The 18,578-nt window shown below is 40.3% G+C and overlaps 2 protein-coding genes and 1 pseudogene across 8 annotated transcripts in view; 1 reads left to right on the forward strand and 2 right to left on the reverse strand.

Annotated features, from left to right (window-relative positions):
* Positions 1 to 18,578, forward strand: part of LOC140845908 (transmembrane and coiled-coil domain-containing protein 5A-like) — a 161,778-nt gene that overhangs the window by 77,522 nt on the left and 65,678 nt on the right. For both annotated transcript variants that reach the window (XM_073221162.1, XM_073221205.1), the window contains exon 2: positions 6,683 to 6,794. The gene's annotated coding sequence lies outside the window, so the exon portion shown is untranslated. The remainder of the gene's footprint in view (positions 1 to 6,682; positions 6,795 to 18,578) is intronic.
* Positions 1 to 18,578, reverse strand: part of LOC140845974 (transmembrane and coiled-coil domain-containing protein 5A-like) — a 79,526-nt gene that overhangs the window by 17,867 nt on the left and 43,081 nt on the right. For 2 of the 6 annotated variants that reach the window (XM_073221479.1, XM_073221423.1), the window contains exons 2-11: positions 10,373 to 10,417; positions 9,242 to 9,391; positions 8,689 to 8,812; positions 8,263 to 8,313; positions 7,490 to 7,561; positions 4,719 to 4,775; positions 4,230 to 4,289; positions 3,751 to 3,815; positions 2,585 to 2,642; positions 724 to 764 (exon numbers count right to left, since the gene is read on the reverse strand). In XM_073221479.1, the coding sequence (XP_073077580.1) occupies positions 724 to 764; positions 2,585 to 2,642; positions 3,751 to 3,815; positions 4,230 to 4,289; positions 4,719 to 4,775; positions 7,490 to 7,561; positions 8,263 to 8,313; positions 8,689 to 8,812; positions 9,242 to 9,391; positions 10,373 to 10,407 (713 nt within the window). In that variant the 5' untranslated portion in view covers positions 10,408 to 10,417. Of the gene's footprint in view, positions 1 to 723; positions 765 to 2,584; positions 2,643 to 3,750; positions 3,816 to 4,229; positions 4,290 to 4,718; positions 4,776 to 7,489; positions 7,562 to 8,262; positions 8,314 to 8,688; positions 8,813 to 9,241; positions 9,392 to 10,372; positions 10,418 to 10,966; positions 11,087 to 12,156; positions 12,356 to 14,864; positions 18,513 to 18,578 lie in introns of those variants that run through there. The other 4 variants (XM_073221436.1, XM_073221451.1, XM_073221509.1 and 1 more) reach the window with 4 other exon arrangements.
* Positions 158 to 253, reverse strand: LOC140844830 (small nucleolar RNA U13; annotated as a pseudogene).

The raw sequence follows: 18,578 nt of genomic DNA on the forward strand, positions 1-18,578 counted from the left end.
TCTTACTCAGGTTAACAAATATTTTTGAGCAATTATGATGTGCTGGAGACTGTTAGGTGCTTTATCTCTTTCACAATCATTTCCTCTTTTATCTGTTATTAGGCAGCAGTATACTTGCATTTAGAAGTTCTCTCCCTATGTATGTATATATTTTTCATGTCGGGGGTAAAGAGCTGACATTGTAACAAGGTTTGAGGGAGGCGTGTCTCATACAATAGTGTGAAAACCCAATCACTATGCTTATGAACCCCATTTCTAATCTACTGACTCTACTGGGGATCCAGATACATCAAATTATTTCAGACTGTTAAGGGAAGAGGGAGTAAATATGAGATTTGCCACATCTCTTTTAGGTGATAAGATTCTTGAGTTAACAACCAGCATACCAGTGCCCCACAGAGTGGTAGTAGATAACTCATGCTGCAGAGGAAAAACAGAGTGTCTACCACTCAACTGATTACTGCTGGGCTGTTGGGTGCTAATACTGGAAAATGAGATTAGTAATTGCCTTTCGGCAAGAAGTCATAGCATGTAAACTGAGACATGTGGTCACTGATAACACTAGTTTGTTGACTCTGTGTGTGTGTGTGTGTGAGAGAGAGAGTGAGAGTGTGTGTGTGTGTGTGTGTGTGTGTGTGTGTGTATAAAAGGTTCTCCTTGTCGTCTGCAGGATGGCTAGTAGATCTCCCAGTTTTCAAGAAGTCCTCAAAGATATTTACTTGCCTTTTACAGAGCCATATTCCCTTCTTTTGGAGAGACTTGTCCTGGGAGAAGAAGAAAGGCAATTGATAAATAAGCAATTTTTTGAAGCTGTCATCTCTGTCAAGTAATATTCAGTGAGCTATTAGTTATATGTTATGTTTAGATACCATACAAATTTTTTTCATAAGCATAAACATGAAAATTTCAAAGCCCATGCATATACATACATATGCATATATGTGTGTGTGCAGTATTTATATATACATATGCATATATATATGTGTGTGTGTATATATATATACAGTTACATATTTATATATGATTTTGTATCACCTTCTTATATACTGATAGGAGTAGAGGAAGGCATAGAAACGTAAAGTATGTTGCCCAAGGTTATACAGCTAGTTAGTGGCAGGGCCAGGCGGGACCTCTGCAAATCCACATTCTGGGCTCTCATAACTCTTCGCTTAACCTTCAGCTCAGCCAGAATCCCTTAGAGGGATGAACAAGCTATGGAAACCACACAAATACATTCTGAGGTAAGTTTTAGAAGTATAAAAATGTAAAGATGAAAATACATCCTGAATTTCTGTGGCATTTCTTTGACAAAATATTTTCTTTGTTATTTCATTTTCCTTTTAACTTCCTTGGGAGATAAAAAGAGGAATTAAGATTTTAAAATTGTGTAAATAAGGCTCATAGAACTGGAATCATGAGAAACTTTGTTTTACAAATTTGGTTGTATAACTTGAGCCAGATGAGGTGAAGTGCCCTCTAATCAGTGCCCAGGGAGCGTCTCTGTAAAGACGGCTCAAACTCAGGGCACGGGACCATCATGGGACTCTCATAATCTTGATGAAGACACTCTGTTTTTCCTCTGATGTGTAGTCAGATGAACACTTTGATGAACCATTGGGGATAGATGACGGGACATGTCAGAAAGTATGCTGAGCCTCATCCTAGAGAGAGGGAGTCCATTTAATTTCAGGGTCCAGTTAATATTTTTTTGCTGAGTGGAATATGCAAGAGAGGGGCCAGAATAACTTGCTCAGGACAGTCGGAGTCATGGTCACTGTGGGCATGTCTGACATATACCCAAACATCTGGATGACCCCAGGAACAATGGTGTATTATTGATGTTTGCTTTTTAGGAAAAGAAGACTTTTTTTGGGGGGGAGATTATCAAGATCATATATTTCATGCCAATAAATTTCTGGGGAATGTCAACCTTGCCTCTTAAACCAATATTCATTACAAAAATAAAGTTAAATAAAAGTTTATCTTTTAGCCCTGTGAACTTGCTGCCACAAAATGCCAAACAGGGAAAGAGCCGTGATGCTCTGCACCCAATTCTATGTCCTTCTGACCTTTGCATATGTGCTGGTGACATCACGATGTTAAACATGAATGAATTTGGAGCTGTGTCATAAAGAAGTGATGACTTCTTATGTTAACTCATGGGGCGACTGTGATCAGATAGTGACAGATAACCCTGGTGCTGTGTGTTTTGAAAGATTCGGGAACATGTCGGGATCATATGGAAAGAGTTCTGTGATTGCATTAGGAGGGCGGTGTGATGTATGTGTCATATATTAGCCTCTTCTCTGTAGAGCATAGTCGCAGTTAATGTTCCGTCTTACTTGCATTGTGAACCTTCTTAGGTCTTAGACTAGTTTCTACGAAGACATGCCTCATATTTACTTGGCAGTAAGAGAGACAAGACAGTTGTCTTCTTTGTTTCAGGTTGGAATGCTTTGAAATTATATCTAGTACTGTTCTTGGAAAATGCACATGGGAAGCTTTGTGTATGTTTCCTGGCTTATAGTGTTTTGGAAACTCTGACAGGCAGTGGCCCTCAGAGGACACAGGGTGGAAGGCTCACCTTATTATTTTGACTGTTATGTTCTTTTCTTGCCGAGTTCATGCTCAAGACTTTTGATCTAGGGGGAAGTGAACCAAGATAGGGATTGAATAAAGTTCACTCAAATATCCATACTACATAATGATTATTTAAAAAGTTTCATATTCTAAAGCTGTGCTGTCCACTATGGAAGCCAGTGGCTGCATGTAGCTATAAACAATAAGTTAATAAAAATAAAAATAAATCATTTCCTCAGTCACACTAACCATGTTTCAGGTACTCAGTAGGTGGCCCTTGGCTCCTTATTGGATGGCACAAAGTTTTATTGGGCATCTCTGTTGTAGAAACTTATCTTAGCAGTGAAGCCATACTTAATGTTCAAGAAGGCTCTCGGGAAACTTGAAGGTATCCTTCAGAATTCCAAGTCCTGGTACCCCTGTGGCCCTCCCAGGCCACAATGCATACCAAGGCTATTTAGAGGCGGTATGAAGTTTGGTTCTCTTTACCTTGATCCCAAGATCCAAAATATTTAATAAATGTAAGTACTTCTTGAGTAAGTTAAGATTTAACTTCTAAAAAGGGGCCAAGAAATGGGAGTGAGATTTTTTACTTTGTTTTCTCACCATGTCAGGTCTAGACAAACTCAGAAAGGAGGGGCAGGGGCTTTTGTCTTACCATTCTAACCTTTAATGGTCCTAGTTTAGTAGTTAATATAGTGTACAGTTTGGGTTTGGTAATATGATAGCCTTCGTGTGTCTAGAGGTTAGTTTCATGCCTATCTTATATGGCTGAGCCTCTATGTTTTTGGGAAAATGAAGGGTGGTATTAGTTTAAAGGGCTTTTCTATGAAAGTAAGAATGTACTACTCATCAGAGTGCCTGACTACCAGCCCTTTTAAAATCAGATGTTCCTGCCCTTAATATAAACCTGAATAATTGAAAATGTGATAAAAGCATGAAGTGAGATGTGTTTCTGTGGTTTTTTAAGAAGGATGGAAGGAGGACCTGCATTTTAAAGTTGGTGCAGTTTAGTGGGAGTCAAGCAATCACTAACAGAAGGGAGAGAGATGTGCGGTTCGGGCTCACTCAGTCCCGAGTAGGAACTGGTCAGAGGAATGTTTGCTCTGACCCAGGCTGAGATGGAGTTACCACTAAAACCAAGAAGTTCCTTTTTTTTCCAAAACTCACACTTCTCTCTCAAGGAGCCGCGTCTCTACCTCTTCTTCAATGTTCTTTGAAGTTTCCTGGTACTTCTTCCAAGAGAAATAAAAGAAACCACAGTTACTAATTAGAAGCCTTATACTTTTTCTAATCATAAGAAGCATGTATTATTACGTGGTAACATGAATGCTTGGTCTCCTTTTCCAGCCCCGACACCCACCACCACTCCTGATCTCTCGCTGCACTTCCTACCTTCCCAGGCAGGTCCCTGGGTAATTGGTGTCATGAAAGGAAAAGTGCTCATTATGAATTTAAGAGCACAGAGGTCAGGAGACCAGGGCTGTAACAGAATGATATTGGTGCTGGGTTGTCAGGGACCCAAAGACCCTTTGTCATGCCACTTTGAAGAGTTAATATTGTTCTAGAAAGTGTTCTTTGAAAAGCCTGGTTTCATATTATCCTGTACCTTACAAACCCTTCTCTGTCCCATTACCAAGAAACTGTACCTTAATGCAGAAGACCTGATCTTTGCAGAGCTGGGCCACCAAAGCATAGTCTTCCATTACCTAGCAAACCAAAATTCAGTCTTAAATTTCTTTCAGGAAATTTCTCAAAAACCAGAGTATACTTGCTTCCTCCTAAATCCCAGACCCTAAATGTAGTTTTCTAATTGTCCTAAATATGTTTTTGCTGTATGTATGAACTCATTTATTTTCTGATGCTAGATAAGCTTTATTTTGCAGGGAAGTTTATTTTGGGACAGTTGAGAGAATAGATACAGATATGGAACATATCCTATAAAAATTATTGAAGAGAAGGAAACCTTGGAGACTGCATTTACCTTCCTTTCCTTCATCCCCTCCTCAACCCGATAATGGTTCTGCATCTGGAACCTTATATGTAAGTCAATCATTTGCAGAATGTATTGTGTCCTCTAACTGAACATCAACTTTTCCTTCCTCTGGGGGAAGAAATACTGAAATTACTACCATCACCTTAGCCAGTTCCTTCTCTCGGTCAGCACAGGAAGCTTCCAGCTCTTGTAACTTAACCTATAGAAAGGGAAGGAGATGGGTAACTCAAGGTGCAAGCAGGCTTCCATTCTGAAATGCTGTCTCAAAGGTCATCTTACAGGTGGCTGAAGAGCACCAGGTATGATATCAGATGTCTTTTTAATAGAGGAGAGTCAAACCATGCAGCATCCTTAAGGTGAACCTACCTTTCTACACTCCCAAGGCCTTAGCATTCATGAGGGCTCCACTCATGCTTAAACTACAATTCTTAGCTTCCTTCCTTGTTAGCCATTCCTCTTAGGAAAAACATCAATCTTGAAAAACCTCAGTCTTCCTTTTCCTTTTATATACTTACCGCTCACTTCCTTTTTTGCTCCCCGTAGTCCTTCCTTCTTTTCCTCCCTTGTTTGATGGAAGCCTATTCTATATTGGTCACTGTGTTGGAGTGATGGGCAGAGGGCCATGAGAGCAGAAAGTCTACAGTGGTGAACAGGATTGACAGGCAGAGTCTCTGCCTCACAGAGCTGCATTATAGTTGGGGACATTAACACATAAGTCAACATGACAATGATAAATGCTATGAAAGAAATACAGAGAAATGTAGTGCTAGCGGTGGCATGAGAGCGATCATGGGTGAAGTCCTGTCTGATGGGATGATGCGGGGTTGAAATCCAAATGGTAAATAGTAGCCAAATGGAGATCTGGAAGAAATATGGCCCATGCAGGGTTGCAGCAAGAGCCAAGAGTGTGAAAGAGCACATATGTAGTGTATGTGGAAGTTCTGTGGCTGGAGCGTGGGGAAACACCTGGGAAGGAGGAGATGATGTGGGGAAAGGTTGGCATGGATGAGATTATGTGGAAGGCCTTGTAGCTTCTAGAGTTTGGTTCTTTATTTTAATTGCAGTGAGAATCCAGGTGTGAACTCGAAGTAGTAAGGACATAACTTGATTTGTGTTTTTAAAGAATAAGTCTTTTCTATGTGTGAAAAGTAGATTACGGGTAAGAGCAGAAGCAGGAAGACTAAGAGGCTAATTTGGCATCCAGGCAAGGGCTTATGGTGTCTTGCAGAGGGTAATAGTAGCAGAGGAATAGATGTGCTCGGGGCATATTCCCTAGTTAGAGCAGACAAGCCTAAGTTTTTCCTTCCTTCCACTTTTAGCTCTACTGTTTCCCACTTTGATCTAGGTACCATTGTTTCACATCTGAAGACTTCTAACAGTTCCTTTCCTCTTCAGTCAATTATATCCAGGGCCAGAGAGCCAAATGTGCTAAGGGCTGTATTTTCAGTACGGTGGTCTGAGACACAAAGAGGCACAGCAGGCATACTATTAAACTGATGAGCTGATTTCCAAGATGTAAGAACAACAGAAGGAAGAGATGCTATGGATTTTATAGAATTAGAGAAATCACTTGAGAAATCTACAACACATGTAGGCAAATGGGTGTAATTTAAAGGGTCAGTGATGCTTTAGAGTTCTTTGGAGGTGGGCTAATAGCTTCCAGGAAAATAATGGCCATTGTTCTGACAATGCCTGGAACTACCTATAGTCTTTCGGCTCAGCTGAGGTGACACAGAATTACCAGACTTAAAGCCTCACCATGGTCTCTGGAGGGCTACTGTCAAGAAAATTTGTTTTGAGCAGAAGGAAGCAAATTCAGTTATTTGGCAAGGCTAGTCAAGGGCCTTCCTAAGCCTTTCTAGCCTGAGCCTCAACTTTATCCTGAAGCACATGCAGGCTCCACATTTCTCCCTTTCCAGATACATTTCCTGGACAGGCGTGGCCAAGGAAGCTGTTTTAGTGGCTTTGGACTTCCTGTTTTTTTTTTTTTTTTTTTGTGTGTGTGTGTGTGTGTGTGTGTGTGTGTGTGTGGCCATCAGTACTAATTTGGCTGACACGAAATAGGGAAGTAATTCTCTATTTTTCGCTTTCTATTTCTATTTTCAGTGTGTCCATCTCTGCATCATGGCCCACAGACATAGTATGGGCGAAAGTGTGAGCTTCAGACGCTAAAGAGAAATAAGGCAAGGGAAAGATGGAATTCTACAGAAAGTATCAAGTAAGTATTGTACCTGCTTTCTGAATTAAAAAATAAGTCCACCAGTTTGCATCTTTGATCTCGGGGATTGTGCTTGTGCCCAGGTTTTTATCTTTGGAACACAATTAGAGAAATGCTAAGCAATGTATGCTACACTCAGCAGGTAGAGGTCACTAAATATTTGAGTGGTAAATTGAATGAACCTTTTCTGGATGGGGGTCAGTGATAGAGTGTGTAAATTACCTAGCACACAGTAGATTGACAAATCCTAGGTCTGCTCTATGAATCCATACATTTGCCTCAGCTAGACTTTTAAATAATCATGTTGAATAGGTGACGTTTCAAGGTTTTACTCTTAAAAATATACCATTTCATTCAGTTTTCAAACTGAGGCTGAAAGGGGCTGATTAAATTACCCAACTTCATATAGCTCACTAAGTGCTGGGACCAGGATATAAACCAGGGACTTAAGTGTTATATATGCATTGTGCAGTTGTGTTCTGCTCTTCCTGAAGGGAGAGAAACAAAATGTATGGCTTCAGAGTGAAATTCCATGCCAAGGGCAGAAAAGAATTCAGTACTCAGTAGCCTAGGCTTAAGTCTGACATGGGCTAAAACTACAAAGAATTTATCCCAGTTTTGATAGTTGTTTCCACGTAAAAGCTTGCTTCCTGCTCATGTAACCCAAACCCTCTCAAGATTGATTTTTCATTTACCTTTGACTGTTCCAGTGCTCCCTGTAGATGGCCTTGCTCACACTTGGTTGCCTTTTGCAATTTCCTTGTAAGCTATGATTTTAAATAAACACGTATTTCAAAAAAAAATACATCAAATAAAAAATTCTAGAAGTCAAAAACACTGTTTGGTGTGTAGAGCCAATAACATGGCCTTGATAAAGCTGCCAGGAGATGGTCCCTTAGTGGATACTTGGTGCCCTTGGAAGCATCTTTATTCTACCTCTGTCTTCTTCTCACTAGTCTTGGCCACCAGAGCTAGAGTCTGCCCAAGCAGGAGTACTTCCCTGAACCCTATGCTACAGAGGGCTGCAGGCGGGGGTCAGAAAGTAGGGCAATCATAGGAAATACACTGTACTTTGAGCAAGAGTTGAAGTGGAGTGAATGTCTGGATAAGGAAAGGGAAGCCCTTGGGATTTAAGTATTTGAAAACTCTGTTGAAAATAAAATTAACCTTTCACCTTCCGACAAAGTGTCAGTGGATTCCATTTTCTTGTGATAGAATGAAAAACAGAATGAAAAACCCACGGGATCACCAAATGGCCCACCCACTCCCTTCAACTCATGCTTGCAAGGGAATTTCATGACATTCAGGTACGAGGCTTAGCCTCGTGAGAGGGGGGCAGGGGTAGAACCCACCCCCTGCACAGACTTTTCTGACATGTGGGATCCTCTATGATCATTTTCCCTCCCTTGTCCCTTTGACAACTGGAGCCGCTGCGGGCAACCTGGGGAAAACTAGAGCCCCATCCCACCTTTTTCTGAAGTTCTGTTGTATCATGGACCAGAGTCTCATTTTTCCTTTCCTGTTGAGAGAAAGAAGCAGCGCATAGGTGTGGAGCTCCCTGCTACCACCCGTCTTTATTCAGCTGATTGTTCTTCCTTTCACCGAGTGCTATTTGCCTGCAGTAACTCTACCTCACTGCATATTGTCAGGTAAAGGACCTGTGGTTTGATTTCCACATACGTATCTACACCAGCTCACCAGGATAGACATGCCCACATGCAGGGATTCCCAATGTGAAATATTACCAATATGAAAATTACTCAACACATATTTTACCATGTCTTTTGACTATTCTTTGCGTGTAAAAAAGGGGAGACTAGCTTATCTGATGGCTGATGAGAGACAAGCTGAGGAATAACGCCCATCAGATGGCTCTTCCCAGCTTTTTGCTTACAAGTCTGGCTATTTCTTCTTCCAGGTCTTGCAGCGTTCTTTCCCTTTCCATGGTGGTACTATTCTGCTGCTCCCTCTCCTCATCATCTGTCAGGTCCTGGGGCTGAGTGATCTCACTTTCCAGCCTGAATGACACAAGCACATAGTGTGAGGAACAGACCGCTTCAGAACTGAAAAAAACACATCTGTCAGTTTTAAGGATACTTCAGTGTCAGTAAATACGGCTCTCAAGATGGAAACCCATCTTTCCTGTGTCCTTACCGTCATAATCACTTCAAAGGCAGGACAAAAAATCACCTCAAAGTTCGACCTGATTCCCAAGTCAAACACCCTAGTGTTCTTTCAGCTCAGGTGAATATCATCCAATCTTTTAAGAATCTCTTTGAAACTTTCTATAATTCACGGTTTGAACCACAGGAAATGCCAAAGAATGAGGAAGAAACTGCTACATAAGATACAGGTCTCTGGAGCAGGTAGGAAAATTGACGTTTGTCTTTTCTCCTCTATCCCATCCCTTGGATTGGGAACTTCCCTCAAGAAACCCCAGCACTCACCTCTGTATTTCATCTTCTTTCTGGTGGATTTTGAGAAGAAGTTCCTGATTTGCTTCATCTATTCTTTGGAGATCTCGTTCAAGGTCTCTGTTCAAACTATCAATGTTCCTCCTTGTCTGAGTTAGTCTTAAGATCTCCACCTCCTCTGACCTATAGATTCAGTCCACGAAAGGAACAAGGGCCAGTTATCTCAGGGTCAGGGATCTTTGGGCCAGAAGGGGTATCTAGGAGACATGTAATTCAACAACCTGGCTTTTTCTGGGAGCACACCTTTTCCTTGTTCATAGGAAATTGTATTTCTTAATCATGTCCTACTATTTGTTTCAGTAATTCTCAACTCAGGCAGCCAGAGAGGATTTTCCCAGGCTTTCTTGATCAAAGTGCTCACTATAATAGTACACCTCCTCCCTGCTTCTGGAAGAAGTTTGCTTCCTTAATAGCCTCTTGTATTGGAGAGAATGGTTTCTCAGCAAATGGTGCACAAAATCTGCTCATGAAATACACTTCCACTGAGTATTTTCATCCAGGCACCTGGTACATCACTTAGAGTTGGTTCCTGCCTTAAGCCGCAAGAGCTCTCCTCTCCACCAGCAGATGGGGCTTCTGTTTTTCCCTCCCTCCTCGCATCTAAGAGCTTCTCCATTGCCTGCTACAAAGCTTGAGAATGTACCATGGGAGTCACTGCACCGAGTACACACACACATGATCCAGGCATTCACTTTCAAGAATACAAACAACTTTTTTGAAGTGAATTTGAATGTAATAATGGTAACATCTCAGTGCTTTAGAAATGGTATCTGGCAAATGGGAAGGTCTCAATACCTTTTTCTTTTTGTTGTGTGTCAATTGATTTCTCTTTGAAATGCTTAACTGGGAATAAAGTGTGTGGGAGCGGTCTTTTGTTTTGAGTAGGAATGAGGGATGAACTTGCAAAGTAAGTCCTTCCTTGGAAGGGCTGAATGGATGCAGGACTTACAATAGTTGTCACTTCAGGAGGACATGGAGTGCTTGGGGTGGTGTCAGCAGGGGGTTGGATGGATGGAGGAGGGGGAAGATGAGGGATATCATGAAGAGCAGACCTGCTTCACGCCTTGGTCCTTGGATGTGGCTCTGCATAATCATAATACTTACTCGTGATCTAGCTGATCCTCCTCGGGTTCTTCCATTGTAGATTCCCTAAAATACAAGCAGAAACGTATTGGATGAGGTGGGGAAATGTGTCCATTTATGAAACACAGAGTAACTATCCAAGAGTCCCAAGGGATAGGGACAAAGTCAAGTCAACCGATTTCCTCCCTCCAACCCCCCAGGTTCTGGCCATGACAAAACCCAGCCCTTTGATTCTTCTGTCCCTGATCTGACTGTATGTCAGGTAAGGATACAGTGAGGATACAGGGATAATGCTGGAAAATTCAGTGTGTGTCCTTCTAGTGGGTACATGCGGAGATGGTTCTCTAGAACAAGAACCCTTTCAAACTTTGCTCCAGGTAATTAGAATCGATAAAGATCATCCATTCCTCTGAAGTCCCTTTTTGCTCCGTGCCCAGCTGCTTTCCTTAAGGCCCCATGGGCATGAATGTAGGTGCATAACTGCCCTGAAAAGTAATCTTTCTGACCTCTAGCTGGGACTCTGTAAGGATCTTCAGATATTTAGATATTTATTATTAAACAGGGCTCAGCTCAGAAAAACCCAGGCAGAAGTAGATAATTTGGTTCATTCTGTACCTTAGTTTCCTCTTTTTCTCCAATTCTTCAATAAACTCTGTCCCCCTCCTGATATGGCTTCCTGATTCTACCTTAGTCGCTCAGCTTCTGAAGTCCAATCTTTCCCCACTGGAACCAACCAGTAGAGTGTCAGAACCTTCCAAAGGGTCAGGACTCTGCTATTGACATAGGATGGGTGGGGCAGCATGTCACAGTGGGGTGGGTGACAATGATTATTCACGCAGAGTTCCAAGTCTAGATGGGTGCATGTGTTTTATGGCTGAGTCTTCCGTTTGGTGGTAGTCAGTAGAATGGTTGTGATTCCTGGGTAGAATGAAGGGGTGGTCCCTGTGTTTTGTTTTTCTCGCAGATTAAGCTTCCTTTCTGCCCGAGTGTGGCTATGGGAACCTGGGTCCTAAGGCAGCAGTCTGACCCCATAAGTGCTCATTCATCTGACACACGCTGAAACATCAGAAGAGCACTTATGGGTGCCAGGCACTGTTCTAAGCATGAGGGAGACAGAGTGAACAGAACAGCGCAAACACCTGCCGTCATGGAGTTTACATTATAGGGTGTGTATGTGAGGGCGGGAGGGGTAACACAACGCAATAAATGAGTACATTTATTTTATTTTGTATGATAAAAAAGGAGAATGCTCTGAAGAAACATAGGTGAGGAGGGTGAGAGAAAATTCAGTGAGTACTGCTTAAGTGGGAGGGAATTGAAGTTTTAAATAGGGTGGTGCAGGGAAAGCACTGAGCATTGCCAGACCCAGAAGTGTGGTGTGGATGTGTTAAGAGGCCTGATCAATGGGAAGGAAACCTTAGGTTGTGCTGAGGTGAACACAGAATCCTCAGGCCTCACGAACAAGGGTAATAGCAAACAAGGCCCATGGCCCACAGAAGCATGAGCCAGTACGCAGCCGAAGGGCCAACAGACCCAGGGCACCGGCAGGAGGCGTGAGGACGCAAAGCTCCTCATTTGCTGCTTTGAGGACACGTAGCTTTTCCTGCAGCTTCCAGTATTCTGGGAAAAAAGAGAACTCTGGAGAGGGAGAATCTGTCCAAAATACTGAGAAAATACCCATAAGAGATTTTTAACTGGGAAAAGTTTGTGATATCTCGAGTTGGCCCCAGAAAAATAAACAATAGATGCTCTTTTCCCCGTCTTGCAGTGAGGAACTGAGGCTCAGTGAGGCTCAGGTAACTTACCCAGACGGCTCAGTGAAGAGTCACTCTGGTCTGTCTTGCTTTAGAGCCAATGTTCCTCCTACTGTTTCTTACGGTCTCTAATGTGAGGACACTGGGGCCTGGGGATTCTATGATAATTAATTGCTGGAGTTTCATTTCAGAAGCTTTGAGGATTCAATAAAGAACATTTTAAATATCCAAGCAGAGCGTGACAGGAGTCCTAAAATGATAGGGTGTGCGATCAATAAAAGCAGATGGTTAAACCACCATTATTGTTTTGACATTTGAATATCTCTTTAGTCATTTCTAAGTTGAATCACATTGATGAATCAGCTAAAGGTCATGCAAGTAGCTGTTACAGAGAGGAGACCCAGAGAAGAAGCGTGGGAGAGGCTCCCTCTGCTCTCCAAGCCTGGCTGGTACTCCATCGGCATGTGAAGCCGCTTGGCCAGCCTCATCTGGATCATCCAGACCTGTTTGTCATCCCCACAAAGATCTTTGAGAACAAAAAGTAGGAAGATGTAGCTGGAAAATTAATCTTGAAGTGAAGTTAGAGGGTTTCTGACTGCCAGAGCCTGCCTTGGGAAGGGTTATCTCATCCTGCAGAGTGACCCCTGCAGGGTTCTGTGTGTGTCCAGAGGTTCGGACCGGGATTGCACTCTAGACATTGGAAAACGACAGAATTTGGGTCATGGTGTGCCACTCAGCTATTGTCTCTTAAGGTCATGGATTACAAAGTGAACCTTTTTACTCTGTGTGGAGATGTTTTTGTGTGATTAAAAAGCCAGTGTTCACAGATCTTGGTCTGATAAAGTGCTGAAGAGTGTCCCCTTAAAGATGGTTATTAATTCATAAATGCTTACTTTTAACAACAGGTGGATTTGTGTATATGAAGAAAGCATTAACACCACCTGCCTAATACCAAAACCTTTGCCTTTGAACTTGATAAGCATCCCACAGGCCTCCAGGAACTCTGCTGTGCCACAGTAGAGGTTAGTTCTCTGAGCAACATTACTGGCAGAGGCTGACTTCTCAGCAGCATTTTATTTTCTGTGTTTTCCCCATGTGATGTTCAATTCTATATATAACTGCAGTGCCAAAATCTCTGTCTAAAGAATCAACACTTACCCCTGAAAATATGTAATAACCCTTTCATCCCACAACTCACCTCTGATGAAACCTATTCAAAGAGCTTGAAACACAATGTCTCAAATTTCAATACCAATCACCTGGAGGTGTTAATAAAACTGACATGAAATTCAGATGGAATTGGTCAGGGGGGCAGCCTGAGGTTCTGCATTTCCAGCACACTCTGAGGATCTGGCAGTGCTAATGATCTTCAGACCACACACGGAATAGCAAGAGCTTAGACCATTCTGTTTTTCTTTTGAATATTTTGAAGATTATTTGGTCCTTGGAAAAAGTTGCCCCTTGAAACTGTCTCAGTGTTACCAACAAGCTGCTCTGGACACCTCTGAAGAAATATTCTAACAGAGGGGGCAACAGTTAGAGAAAGTGAGATCATGGCAGGACTGTCCTCATTGGCCAACTGTTTCAGCCTCGGCACAAGCATGAACTCAGTTCTGACCTAAAGGCTTACTCTCAAAATGACACATAAAGATGGATTTTACCAAGACTGCTTGACCAAAATCTGTTTGTTCCTGATATCACCAGGTTCATTTTATTCAGTCTCAAATTAGTTATTTTCTTTGGGGTAATTTGAATTATTGTATGGGGCAAGAATATTTGCATGTCAAAGCACATAAAGAGAAGCAGCCCAATTGTATACTTAAATATTGTACTTGATTGAACAGAAGTAATACTTGTTCAGGGTTTTCATTTTCTGCTTAGATAATTCATTCATTTTAATGTCCAAAAAAACTATTGTGGAAAATGCAATTTGTCAAAGGCATGTTTAACTGTCCAGGACAGATTGGGGACAGGGTATTGAACTAGGCAGCTTTTTAAAAATGTTTTAGCAATGTGTAATATGTATTGCTTTTTATGTAAAAAGCATAGCTATATATTATGTGTCTTACGTAGAAAAATGCCTTACCTGGAAAAAATAATAAGCACGTGGTTCTATGTAAACTATACCAATTCTTAGATTTATCCCTTATGTTCATTTTTTGAAAACTGCCTGCCTAGATGAAATCTTTAACACTACATTTTAGTCCACATCTTCCCTAGTTATTAGTATTCCTGTCTAGCGAGGTTGTCTGTTGTTAAGTAGATATCTCTTCCAAAACATATTTGCCGAAATCTCCTTGACTGAAAGAGATTAAGACCTTAAGAACCATTTATCATTTAATTCTCCTACTTCAAGACTTTTGCTCACAACCCACTACTCAACACCCTGTATCAAATAAAATGAAGGTCTCAGCTTTGGGGACCAGTCTATTCCACAGCAGAGGCACAAAGTAAGGAGCCCTGTATCAGTAAGTTAGTGTTACCTATTTTTCTCTGGCTGTATGGACCTGTTCAGTTAACTATAAATTCAATTTCGTTATGAGTATAGAACTATTCATGTTATCTATTTCTTCTTCAGGGAGTTTTGTAGTTTAGGTGTAAGGAGGAATTATTCCATTCCATCCAAGTCATCGAATGTATATGCCTAGAGTTCATTGTTGGGTCTGTAATCATGTCTTTTTTATTCCTGATGTTGTAATTTGTTTCTCCTTTCTTATTTTCTTGGTCAATTTGTATAGAGGTTTATCAATTTTATTGACCTTTTCAAAGAGCCAATTTCTTGCTTTATTGACTTCTGTGTTGTTTTTCTGTTTTCAGTTTTATGGATTTCTGCTCTTCTTTATTTACTTCCTTCGGATTACTTTGGCTTCTTTTGCTCTTCTTTCTTCTAGTTTCCTAAGGTAGAATCATAGTATTAATGTGAAGCCTCGCTTCTTTCTAATAGATGCATTTAATGACATATTTCCTTCTAAACATTGCTTTAGCTTTATCCCACCAATTTTGATACATTGTATTTTCATTTTCACTCAGTTCAAAATGTTTTCTAATTCTGTTTGAAACTTGCTCTTTAGCCTTTGGATTATTTAGCAGTTTTTAATCTAATTCCTAAAGAATATTTTTCTGTTACTGATTTCTAATTCAATTCCATTATGGTCAGAGGATATACTTTACATGATTTCAATACTTTTAAATGGGTAAGGTTCTTTTATGACCAGTATATGGTCTGTCTTTGTAAATGATCTACGTGCCCTCAGAAGGAATATGTGTTCTTCTGTTCTTTGATGGATGGAGAGGTACATTGTTCAGGATTACTATGGTCTTATTGATTTTTTTTGTCTACTCATTTTATTATTGAAAGAGGAAATTGAAAGCCTCCAACTATAATTGTGGATTGATTTCTCCTTGCAGTTCTCCAGTTATATTGTAATACCACTTTTATTTTTTGTTCCTGTGTGTGCATACATTAAACATTGTATGTCTTCGTGCATTGGCCCTCATATCATTACATAATGAGCCTCTTTGTCCTTGGTAATTTTCCTTGTTCTAAAGTCTACTTGGTCTAATATTAATAGAGACAGTCAGCTTTCTTTGACAAGTGTTCACATGGTGTATATTTTTCCTTCCTTTTTACTTTTAACCTATCTATATCAGGATATTTGAAGTGGGTTTCTAGACAGCATATAGTTAGGTCTTATTTTTTTGTCCAATTTAATGATCACTGACTTTTACTTGGTGTGCTTAGAACATTTATATTTAATATAATTATTGATGAGGTGGTATTTTCCTCAGTCATTATTTTATTTGTTTTCTTTTTGTCCCCTCCATTTTTTATTTTCCACTTTTGTGTATTCTTTTGAAATATTTAAAAATATATTCATATTCTATTTTAATGTCTCTTGTTTGCTTTTGGTTTTTGTGTAGTATTTGATGGTTGTTCTAGGCATTACCAAATACGTATGTCATGTTTTAATCTATTAAAATTACTATTGTACCTCTTCAAGGGAAATGTAGAAACTTCATCTTGCCCCTTTTATGTTGTATTAGTAGTTGTCATATATATTACACATCTGCATACATTAAAAACTACCAATTTTATAATTTTGGCTCTCCATCATTATATTTCAAAGAACTTTAGAGGAGAAAATAATCTGTCATATTTACCTATTTACCATTTATGTTGCTCTTCCTTCATGACTGAATTCTCAATTCCCTGTGATATATTTTCCTTACTTCCTACAGTACTTCCTTGAACATTTCTTTTATAAAGGCCTGCTTCTGACTAATTCTCTTAGTTTTCATTCATCTGAGACTGTTGTTATTATTTTTTCATTCATCAAAGGTATTCTTACTGAGTAACTCTGGGTTGACATTTTCTTTTCTTATACTGCTTTTAAAATGTTGTGCACTGCCTTCTGGCCTCATGAGAAGTCCACAGTCATTCAAATGTTATATGTCATTTTTTTTCCTCTGGTAGCTTTCAAGATTAAAAAAAATATATTTGTCTTCAGTAGTTTGATTAAGATACATCTCAGCATGGTTTTCTCTGAGTTTATCCAGTCAGGGGTTCTCTGAGCTTCCTGAGTCTGTAAATTTGTCTTTTACCAAATTTGGGCAGTTTTCAGCCATTATTTCTTCAAATATTTATTCTGCACCAATCATAGTCTCCTGTCCTAGGTCTCAAATGGCATTAATGTTTTCCCTTTTTGTTCTGTTCTACAGGTCTCTGAGACTCTTTTGATATTTTTTTCTCTGTTGTTGTTCAAATTGGATAATTTGCGTTACTTTGCTCAAGTTCATAGATTCCTTCCTTTGTCATTGTTACTTTATTTTTCATTGTAAAATGTCCATCTTGTTAATTTTTACAGCTTCTCTTTATTTTCTGAGAACTACTGTCTTTCCATTTGTTTCAAGCACATTCAGTCCTACACTGCATGGAACATAGTTATTATAGCTGCTATAACTTTTGTTGGATTTAGATTACCGATATTCAGAATAAGGGAGAAAGCTGTTGAGTATCTTTTTCCTTATGAGTTGTTCAGATTTTCCCTGTTCTTTGTATATTAGGTAAGTTTAAATTACATCGTAGACATTTTGAATATACTGTCAGGAGTTTCTGGGTCTGGTTAAAATCCTATGGGAAGTAGGATTTACACAGTTCCAGTCAAGTTGGAGTAACGGAGACCAGTTTCACCATCCCTTTGAAACAACCAAATAAAGGGACAAGTTATATGCAGCAATGGTTTTCAAGACTCTGATATCAAGCCATGAAGGACAGCAATCCATGGAGAGATCAGACACAAAAGAGGCAAGCCTTGTAATTGCCCTTTTCAATTCCTTGAGAGAGTTACCAGACCATGATGCAGGAAAGAGGAACCACAGTTGAGAGTCTGGAGATGATGCAGGTCGGATCAGGGCTGGTAAAGGGACCTGACGACCCAGTGCTTTAGGAGTTCAAAGAAAGGACCCTGGCCTTCTGTGAGCACTGGTTTATCTATCTATGAAATCTCACCTAATGCTAATGGATGAGTTACTGGAAATCAGATAATGTATTTATTGGATAATGATAGGGAATATTTGAAAATCATTAGAATTCTTTTTCCTAATATTAGACAAAGTCCATTTTTAATGAAGAAAATGACAGCACTACAAATATTAGTTGCTTAAAATGCTCTTTAAAGGGGGACGTTACTCAGTTTTCTTCCACCAAACAGCCCGCTTCCTAGGAATCAAAAGAGATGGTCTCTGTATGAAGAAAAGGGAAAATCCAGAAAAGCTCAGTGGAAAATCAGAGAATCACAAATTGGGTCAGTTCCTGCTGTGTCCAGAAAAGACTTGCGGCCAGAAAGGCAGTGCTGTCTCCAAATCACGGGTACTCCCCCTCTCTCTACTCCCTCAGTGTGTAGAGGCGCAGGAAGGCATTCTCGTTCTTTCTACCCCAGAGACCCCTGGCAGGATAACAGCCTCCATGAGTGCTCAGATTTCCTCTCCTATCACTGTGGCAGAACTCTTCAAAGTGAAGATGGAGAGACACATGTACATGGTTGGCCAGCCTGAGCCATCCATGAAAACTCATGGCAGAAAGGGAAGTGCATAAAAATATTTCTGCCATTTTAATATTAGACCATTAGATATAGATTTTTAAAATTGAAAGTAGCCCAGTGGCTTTAAATATCTAGCTATCAGTTCCTCTAATAAAGAGATCAAATGAAACTGGACCCTTTACCCCTCCAAAGAAACCAAAGTAGAGTTGATACAACTTTGTCATTTCACAAGGTGCCTACTTTTCAAAGCTTTGACTTTCAACCTTAAAAAGGGTGACATTCAGTAAGAGCTAAAAGCCTCACATTATTCATTTTTCTTTGAGCTTATCTTGAATTCAAGCTCTGATCTTGGTGTTTTTGGAAAGACTCCCTTTACAACAGCTGCCCAGTGAGCCATTAAAATGACAAGCCAAGGGCCGCATGGAGGGTAAG

This window comes from Manis javanica, chromosome 1 (genome assembly GCF_040802235.1).
Source record: "Manis javanica isolate MJ-LG chromosome 1, MJ_LKY, whole genome shotgun sequence".
In the NCBI taxonomy this organism is placed as follows: Eukaryota; Metazoa; Chordata; class Mammalia; order Pholidota; family Manidae; genus Manis; species Manis javanica.